We start from the raw sequence: 9,947 nt of genomic DNA, 5'->3' as shown, positions 1-9,947 counted from the left end.
GGCTACACAGCTGAAGAAGAACTGTGGGCCAAACAAAAGCTGCAAGCCCTCACTGAAGAGGGCTCGCGGTGGCTAAAGGCCCAGGACAATCTTATCCTCCCTGTTGAGGTGGGACGAGAGATGCTGTAAAATTTACACCGTACCACTCATTTGGGAAAAAGAAAGATGCTGAAATTGTTGCAAACTGTCAAACTACAATTCAAAGGCCAAGGACTGACTGCAGAACAGCTGGTGAGCCAATGCCATGTCTTCAAAGAAATGAAACCAGGTAAAATTATAAATATGCATCAAGGGGCTAGAGAAAGAGGTAAGCAACCTGGGCTACATTGGGAGGTGGACTTCACGGAGATCAAGGCAGGCAAATATGGTTACAAGTACTTGTTAGTCTTCATTGATACTTTTTCAGGTTGGGTAGAGGCCTTCACAACTAAAAGAGAGACAGCCCTGATAGTAGCAAAGAAGGTGTTAGAAGAAATAGTTCCAAGATATGGAATACCTCAAAAAATTGGATCCGATAATGGACCTGCTTTTGTAAGCGACGTAGTTCCAAAATTTAGCCCGGGCTCTGGGGACAAATTGGAAACTGCATTGTGCATACAACCCACAAAGCTCTGGGCAAGTAGAGAGAATGAACAGAACTTTAAAGGAGACTTTGACCAAATTAGCCTCTGAGACTGGCGAAAACTGGGTGACTCTCCTGCTGTTCACTATATTCCATGTGCAGAATTCCCCCTACATGTTTGGATTAACACCTTTTGAAATTGTGTATGGTAAACCACCCCCCATTATCCCTTGAGCATTCAATCTGCCCTATGCAGAGCCTGCTGAGATATTAGGAGCTATGCAAGCCTTGCAGAGGGTACAGGCCAATGTTTGACCCGCTATTCAGGTGGTTTACCAAAATGCCATTGAGCAGGCGAATGCAGCTGGAGCTCAACATCAGCATTTGCCTAGAGATTGGGTCTGGGTTCAAAGGTTCCATAGCAAAACTCTGGAAACTAAATGGAAGGAGCCTTATCAAGTTATTTTAACTTCTCCCACAGCCTTAAAAGAAGGAGGAGTGATGACCTGGGTACACCACTCCCCTGTATGACCCGCCAGTGAAAACAAACAAAAGCAGCAACAGAACCAGTGGAATGCATCATCCAACCCAGAGAACCCACTGAAGACCAAATTAATTCGAGTGACCACCTGAACACTGCCAGACCCATAATGAGAACACCGAGAATATGGGTGTTAGTAAGTGCCTTCGTGTTTATAGCCTTCATAGGAAAGGTGATGACTAACTCAAATCCTCACACTCCATTCAACCTTACCTGGGAAATCACTAATTTAGAAACTCAGGAAGTTTATAATAGAACCTTGAGATCAGCCCAAGTGCATACCTGGTGGCCGGACCTGTATTTTAACCTAGAAAAAATAGTCCCTTAGAAGATAATGGAAGGGGGACCATGGAGGAAGAGACAAAGGCGGGTGTCCATGAGTAAAAACAGGTTTTATGCATGTCCAGGGTTTAGGACCGGGAAAATAAGGCGTGAATGTGGGGGATTTGAGTCTCTTTATTGTGCAGCTTGGATATGTGTCACTACCAATGATGGGGAATGGAAATGCAGGTCAAATCTCTATTCATTGAGATGTCTTATGTCCGACCTTGTTCATGAACCAGGTATGCTTCTGACTGTAACCTGATATGTGTAACGTTCACAGAGGAAGGAAAGAGGGACAAACAATGGATTTCAGGACTGTCCTGGGGGATATATCTCTATCAAAGCCCATTACTTGGCACCATAATACAATTAAAGTTAAAAATTTCTCCTGCTGCGGGGGTCATGGGACCAAATCCAGTAATGGGAGGGGGATAGCAAAAACAAAGACATCCTCACCTAACTGTTTCCCCTTCCTTAAACCCCAAGACACTGGTAGAAATGGAAACTCAAGTAACTCCTAAAGTGTATGAGCTAGGGAATCCTCTATGGAAAATGCTAACAGCGGCATACGAGACCCTAAATCGCACTGTCTCCAGTGCTACTGAGGCCTGTTGGCTATGCTATGATATCAGACCCCGTTCTATGAGGCAGTAGGAATAGCCGCACCTTTCAACTGGTCGAGCACAGAGACCCCCGGGTTCTGCAGATGGGATCATAAAGGCCCAGGACTGACACTCCAGGCAGTCTCTGGAAATGGAACGTGCATAGGCAAGGTGCCGTCTCGCCACGTTCAGTTCTGCGCTAACATCTTCCCTTCTGTGAATAAAATAGATAGTTTCGGCGCTCAATGGGTGGTGGATGTGCTCTAAAACCAGACTGACTCCATGTCTTAGCCCACCTGTCTTTAATGAATCAATAGAGTTCTGCATCATGGTGCTAATATTCCCAAAAGTTATTTACCACCAGGAAAGAGTAATGTACGACGCATGGACAAGGGGTATGGCGAATACCAAGATGACCAGGGAGAGGTGAGACCCTTCATGGCATTAACCCTGGCTACTCTTTTTGGCCTTGGTGCAATAGGAGCAGGAACCGGCATCTCAACCTTAGCAGTACAGCACCAGGGATTTACTAGTTTGAGGGCAGCCATAGACAAAGATATAGCAACAATAGAATATCTATCTCCCATTTAGAAAAGTCACTAATCTCCCTGTCTGAGGCAGTGTTACAAAATCGCAGGGGACTAGACCTAGTGTTCCTCCAGCAAGGAGGACTGTGTGCAGCCCTGGGAGAAGAATGCTGTTTTTATGCCGACCACACCGGAGTGGTAAGAGAGCCCATGGCTAAAGTCAGGGAAGGGTTGCCAGATGGAGACAAGAATGTGAACAAAAGGAGAGATGGTTTGAATCACGGTTTAATAACTCGCCTTGGTTTACCACCCTGCTCTCTACATTGTTAGGATCCCTAATCATACTCTTGTTCATTCTCACTTTTGGACCATGCATTGTAAATAAGTTAATTGTTTTTGTGAAAGAACGCGTCAATACTGTCCAGCTAATGGTACTACAACAACAGTATCACAGGCTGAATCCAGACCCCCGTCTTGTAATAGAAGAGGTACAGAACGCCGCTTATGAGCAAGAGTACTTGTAAAGATATAAAGGGGGAGGCGGAGCTCTGGAGCTCTACATGGCATTAGGAAAAAAATGCTGTTTTTATATAAACTACCCCTAGACTAGAGTAAACCTAATTTAACCTGCTAATTTCTCACTTCTGTGCACCTGCTTATTGCTGAATCAGGTTGGAGTATGGTTACTCCAAATAGTGACAACATAAAAAAGGGGGTGATGTGGGGTCCTGGTTTACAACTGCCGGCATCAGCACCATGACAGGTTGTATAAAACCAAAGTCTGGGGCAGTCTTAAGCTCTAATTTCAGATTCCTGGACACTGAGGTAATTCTGTCAGAGAAGGCATCACCTGTCCCAGACTGACCAATAGGGAGCAGCGACCACCCCCCCACAATTGACCAGTCAAGAGAATACGCGCGGAACTACTCACCAACCACCACTGGACAAGGCTGATAACAGAAGTTTTCTCCAATAAGTTTAAAGAACAGCAACACTGGACTGCCCCTGGTACCTAGCCCCATAAAAGCCCAGGGAACAAAGAACTCGGGGCTGATTCCCTTTTGGACGCTGGGTCCCCACTGCACTGGGCAGTGGAGGGAGGGAAGCCCTAGCTCGAGCTAGCAAATAAACTCCTTTTGCCGTGTTTGCATCTCAACTGGTCGTAATTCTTCCGTGCGCCCAAGGAGAGCTCGCGTTCCCTTCCCCAATCCAACAGCCATATAGTACAAACTCACCCAGAAGGCAACAAGGCAAACAGACGCTAAGATAGCATTGGCTTAGAGATGGAAAGAAGTCAAGGATGATACACACACACATACATGCACAATACTATGATAAGAAAGGAAGGTAGGAAGACACCAAACACAAAAGCTATAAAGATGACATCACAGAGTCCACAGATGGAGATAATAATTCCTAAATACCCAGTTTGCTGAAAGTTAAGGAAGACAGTGCTAGCTCAAAACCTTTTCCAGAGTCCCTACATGGGAGGAGACTCTGGTGAATCCTCAGTGTCATTGGACAGAGGCATCAGCAGGCAGATGTCAGACAAAGAACACTGTGAGTGGACCTTAGCGCTGCCCTTAGACTGGAATGCAGCATCGGGAAATTTGATCTCCTTATGGAGCCCGTGTGAAGTTATTCTACATTATTTTCTTGCCTATGAAATTTTTCAGTTTTTATTTTATTGGGGTCTCTTACGCATCTTATAACAATCCATACATATATCCATCGAGTCTAACACATCTGTACATATGTCATCATCATCCTTTCCAAAGCATTTTCTTTCTACTTAAACCCTAGGTATCAGCTCCTCATTTTGCCCCTCCTTCCTGCACTCTCTCTTCTCCAAGTCCCCTTTATCATTTTTAAATATGATGGCCCAAATAGTTTGGAGTTTATCTCTAGGTCTTTAATCCACTTGAGTTTATTCTTGTGCATGGAGTATGGTAGGGTGTTCCTTCATTTTTCTACAGATAAATTTCCATTTTATCCAACAACTCATATTAAAGATGGCATCTGTTTCCCATTTGATATTTTGAGGCCTTTATCAAAGATCAGTTGTCTGTATTCAGATGATTTTATTTCGGGGTTTTCAGTCCTTATCCGTTGGTCTGAATATCTATCATTGTACCAATATAACACTTTTTTGACCACCCTGGCTGTATAAGAGGTGCTAAAGTCTGGTAAAGCAAGTCCTCCAACTTTAGCCTTATTCTTGAGAAGTTCACTCTTAAATCTGAGTTTCTTCCCTCCCCATGTGAAGTTAAACATTTTTCCACTTCTGTGAAGAAAGATGATGCTATGTGGATCAGGATAGCATTGAACTTAACACGGTGCCTTGGCAGAACTGACATGTTCACTGTATAGAGTCTTTTGATCCATGACCATGGGATGTCCTTCCATTTGTTGACATCACTCTTGGTGTCTTGAATATTTAGAGAACAGGTACCATTTAAAAAAAATAATGAAGCTTCTTGCTTATCTTTCCTATTGAAATTTTCTTTAAACGTGGAAGATTAAACATCAACGTAAAACCATGGTTATCAACAGAAGTATTGCCACATCACAACCTTCATGGTCAATGTTGGTAAGTAATGTATGCAGTTACATTTGTATGACACTTATCGCAACAACATGCGGTTTTACTTTAAAGGAATGCCAATTTACTCCAAGACATATCTGCTTCCTTTGCATCGTTACAGGGCATAAGGAAGACCTCTAACTGAGACGCACATAGTCATGTTGTACCTAAAATTTCATTTCCTGGCTCTAATGCATGGTAAGATGACTGTAGCTAAAAAGCTAATATATTTATTAAGTGCTAATTTTTAAAAATTATTTTATTGGGGGCTAGTACAATTCTTATCACAATCCATAAATACATCCATTGTGTCAAGATCATATGTACATTTGTTGTCATCATCATTCTCAAACATTTGCCTTCTACTTGAGCCATTAATATTGGCTGCTCATTTCCCCCCTCCGTCCCCACTCCCCCCCTAATGAACCCTTCAAAATTCATGAATTATTATAATTTTGTCATATGTTACACTGTCCAACATCTTCCTCCTCCCTCTTTTCTGCTGTCCCTCCCCCAGGGAGGAGGCTATACATAGATTATTGTATCCAGGTCACCCTTTCTACCCCACATTCCCTCCCCCCTCCAGGTATCACCATTCTCATACTGTTCCTAAAGGAGTCATCTGTCCTGGATTTCCTGGATTTCCAGTTGCTATCTGCACCACTGTACATCCTCTAATCTAATTAAGGGCTAATTTTGTACTCAACCCTAACCAGAATTTATCACAGATCATCCATGGCTCAAACCAACACGTTTAAAAATGAGTTTAAATTTGCTTCTTTCTTTCATGGCCATGTAGCAAGAGAGAGGCTCAGTAGGGGGCAAAAGTTCGGTTCTGTCCAGAAAGAGTGAGTATGGTCCAGAAAGGAAGGACTAAATTATTTTTTAACTAATTGCCTTTTTGGCAAAGGACATGCCCTTGGCCCTCCTTTTCTTCTATCTTAAAAAGTTAACACATTTTAAAAGAGCCATATTGATAATAATGTTTCTCTTAAATTTGCAGAGTGCTGACCCAATGAATGTCTCTAAGCCAGACTCCAGTTTTGCTCCCATGAGTGAATTTGAACTCCTAGGTTTCTCCTTTGAGTGGCAGATCCAGAGCCTCTTGTTCTCCCTCTTTACCACAGCCTACGTTATGACCATAACAGGAAACATTGCTATTCTCTGTGCAGTGTGGTGTGACCAGAGACTTCACACGCCCATGTACATATTCCTGGGGAATTTCTCCTTCCTAGAGATCTGGTATGTCTCTTCGACAGTCCCCAAGATGCTGGTCAACTTTCTCTCAGCGACAAAAACTATTTCCTTTGCTGGTTGCTTCCTCCAATTCGATTTCTTTTTCTCTTTGGGCATATCTGAAAGCTTCCTTTTGGCTGTCATGGCTTTTGATCGATACCTTGCTATCTGTCGCCCCTTGCACTACCCTAATATCATGACTGGGTATCTCTGTGCTAAACTAGTCACTGTCTGCTGGGTTTGTGGGTTTCTGTGGTTCCTGATCCCCATTGTTCTTATGTCTCAGATGCCCTTCTGTGGCCCAAACATCATTGACCATGTTGTGTGTGATCCAGGACCACTGTTTGCATTGGCATGTACCTCTGCACCAAGGATCCAATTGCTTTGCTATACTCTCACCTCCATAGTTATCTTTGGTACCTTCTTCTTCATCCTTGGATCTTATACTCTTGTACTAGTAGCTGTGTTACGTGTACCTTCAGACACTGGAAGACGTAAAGCCTTCTCAACATGTGGATCTCATTTGGCCGTGGTATCACTGTTCTATGGCTCCCTGATGGTCATGTATGTGATCCCAGGACTCGGACATTCTGCTGGGAGGCAGAAAGTTGCAACATTGTTCTATGCTATGGTGACCCCGCTCTTCAACCCTCTCATCTACAGCCTCCGGAATAAGGACATGAAAGCAGCCTTGAGGAAAGTTGTGGGGCTTTCTAGTGCAAGGTAGGATAGACTACTGGATTCTGCCATGACTAGGTCAGTATAGTCTTGCACTAAATAATCAGAAATACCTAATTCTCCAAAGTTCGAAATAATATTGTATCCTTTGATACTGATTTGTTTGCGTTATTGACTTCCACATCTATAAGCTCCTTAGGAGACCTACTTGTTTGAATGGTTAATAGTTCAGTTCCAGCTGTGGGTCTATAGAAAAAAAATGATGCTTCCTGCTTCCAAAATGATTTATATCCCTGGAAAAAAATAGGTGAAATTCTACTCTGTCTTATAGAATCTTTATGAGTTGAAGTATACTCGATGGCATTAGGTTTTGGGGATTCATGGAACCATTTACAATGATAAAATAGATTGTGTAGGTCAATGGAACTATTGAGTTCCTCTTTCACACTTCAACTGTGTATTAGCTAAGGAACAGTTAGGTGCTTTTTTGTGTTGATACTTTTCATATGGCTTATGTATGATAAATGTTTCTTACTTCTACTTGAAAACAAATTTATAAAGCAAAAAGATCTATCAAAGTATAACGTTTGTGTGTTTTGTTGATTTAAAATAAAGGGAGAAAAGCCTTTCTCTTCTTTGTTATTTTCATATTTCATCATTGCCTTTAAAGAAACTCAGAAAGAATTTTTCCCAAGATTTCTATGACCTAGTATTCTAGCTTTATGATATCCATCTATATGTTGGTTTCTTTCCATATTATATCACTGTAGTCTCCTAAATGCACACTATTATTCCATCTATATAGCCCCTGTAAATGTATTTCAAAATACAAGATTAAGTTATTTTCTTTTCATCTAAAAAAAATATCTTCTCCTAAGTGCTGGAGAGGAAAATGGCTCACTTGAACGCAAATTTGTAGCATTAAATGTGCTGCTGAATAATAGTAGATTTTCTCGTTATTATTTGTTGCTGAATCATATTATGATTACACTTAGACTCTTATTAAAACAGCATCCCGAATTCAACATCTCTAACACAACACTTTAACTACATTTTTTACTTAATATGATTTTAAATTTATTTTCTTCTTTATACTTATCATTATAAAATAATTTTATTTTCTTCTTTATAATTATCAGTATAAAATGATATCCAATTGTGTAAATTTCATGTGTTTAGATGAAAATGCAAGGACAGTTTTCGTGCAAGGACAGTTTTTCTTGCAAGTAGCTTGAGGTACTTTGTGAAGCATATTAAAAAACAGAATTTTCAGGAGGTGGATTAGGATAAAAAGAGATCTTTCACTACTACACAAAAAAGGACCACTAAGAATCGGTACTTAAATTCAGAGATAAAATTATTAAACACTCCCACATCCTCCTGCCATGTACTACCAATCCTTTTGTTGGCTATTAAAGTTGTTTCCACTTGTTGGATATTTTAAAAATGAATTTATATAGGTTTCATGAAGAATCGCCATGATGATATTTTGGATATCTAAATTAGTGCTTATCATCTAATCCAAAATCAGAAATCTCCTGAAAGGTCTAAATGCAATTATTATAATGTGCATGTAATAATTTTCCTTTTACCATTTTTATCTTATAACACTTTCCTGGGAAAGAAATGGCTTATTTATTTAAAAAGCAGAAATGTACTTATGAGTTTGGTCATGGACAGCCAGGTGAGAAATTGTTGAGTCTTTGGGTAAATCTTACTTATCAGAGTCCAGCCAGGGATCTGTCACTTACAGTCTATTGAGAAGGTTTCCTAGCACTCTGACCCCTTCCCAAGACATGAGGTCAGACCAGTAGAGCTCAACAATAGGTATCAATAAACTCATAGACTGACCTAAGAACAATTCATTGGTTCTCTTGACATGTTCCTACTCAATACTCACCCTCAGGGAGATATCACTAAAGATCCAAGTGCTATAACAAGTGTGGTAAAGAAATCAGATTAAACCTGGATAATAGAAAGGATAATGTCTGGGGTCTTAAAGGCTTGTCTTAAAACAAGTCGCTATCTAAGTGAGACATAAACTAGTCCCCATGGAAGATGCACACCAGCCAGTATGTGCCAAGGAGTGTTAACAGTAAAATGCAAATTTAAGGAAGAGTCCAAATTGTGAACACCCAGTTTGCAGAAAGCTGTGGGTGACAGTGGAAGTGCAGAATGCACGTGTAGGGTCCCCAGAGGCATAAGTCTTCATGACTCCCCTCGGAACCTTGTCCTGGGATGTAAAAACCTTTCTATCAGACACAGGGAATCATAAAGTTGATTATGGCAGATTTAGTTAGATTGAAATTATCACTTTAAAAATCATTTTATTGGGGTCTCGTACAACTCCTATCACAATCCACATATACATCCATAGTGTCAAACACATTTGTACATTTATTGCCATCACCATTTTTAAAATACTTGCTTGCTACTGGAAGCTTTGGTATCAGCTTCTCATTTTTGTGTTGCTCTAATTCCCCCACCATCATGAAGCCGTGATAATTACTCTTTTTTTTTTCATGTCTTACCCTGATATACGTCTTCCTTCACCAACTTTTCTGTTCTCCATCCACTTGGGAAGGGGCTAAATGTGGATCAAAATTATCATTTATTTTCTTTGACACATTTTAAATTGTTGCAGTTTTCATATTTCCTGTTTTCTTTGTGATTAAGGTTTTCTCTCTTTTGCCATTATTGTTGGAGGAGAGGAATTCTTTCTTTCTCTCTGTTGTATATTATTTTCTATATATGAATTCCATATGGGAGAATTGATAGAGACTGTAACGTGATAATAATTACCTAAGGGCATGGCAGGAGAGTTTGGGGAAAATGGAGAAATAATAATAAACAGTATGAGAAGAAGAAAATGTTCGGTCATTGATTGTAAGAT

The 9,947-nt window shown here is 40.7% G+C and overlaps 1 protein-coding gene across 1 annotated transcript; it reads left to right on the top strand.

The window, feature by feature from the left end:
- The first annotated feature begins 6,122 nt into the window (after positions 1–6,122).
- On the top strand, positions 6,123–7,103 carry LOC142426658 (olfactory receptor 11H12-like). Its single transcript, XM_075532242.1, has one exon. It carries the CDS (start codon positions 6,123–6,125, stop codon positions 7,101–7,103), a length of 981 nt encoding a protein of 326 aa, XP_075388357.1.
- Positions 7,104–9,947: the final 2,844 nt, after the last annotated feature.

This window comes from Tenrec ecaudatus, chromosome 14 (assembly GCF_050624435.1).
Source record: "Tenrec ecaudatus isolate mTenEca1 chromosome 14, mTenEca1.hap1, whole genome shotgun sequence".
In the NCBI taxonomy this organism is placed as follows: domain Eukaryota; kingdom Metazoa; phylum Chordata; class Mammalia; order Afrosoricida; family Tenrecidae; genus Tenrec; species Tenrec ecaudatus.
Note: the sequence above shows the minus strand (reverse complement) of the source record. Positions and strands in the feature narration are given on the sequence as shown.

Coding starts and splice junctions, on each gene's coding strand:
- LOC142426658 (XM_075532242.1), top strand. CDS start 6,123: ATGTTTCTCTTAAATTTGCAGAGTGCTGACCCAATGAATGTCTCTAAG.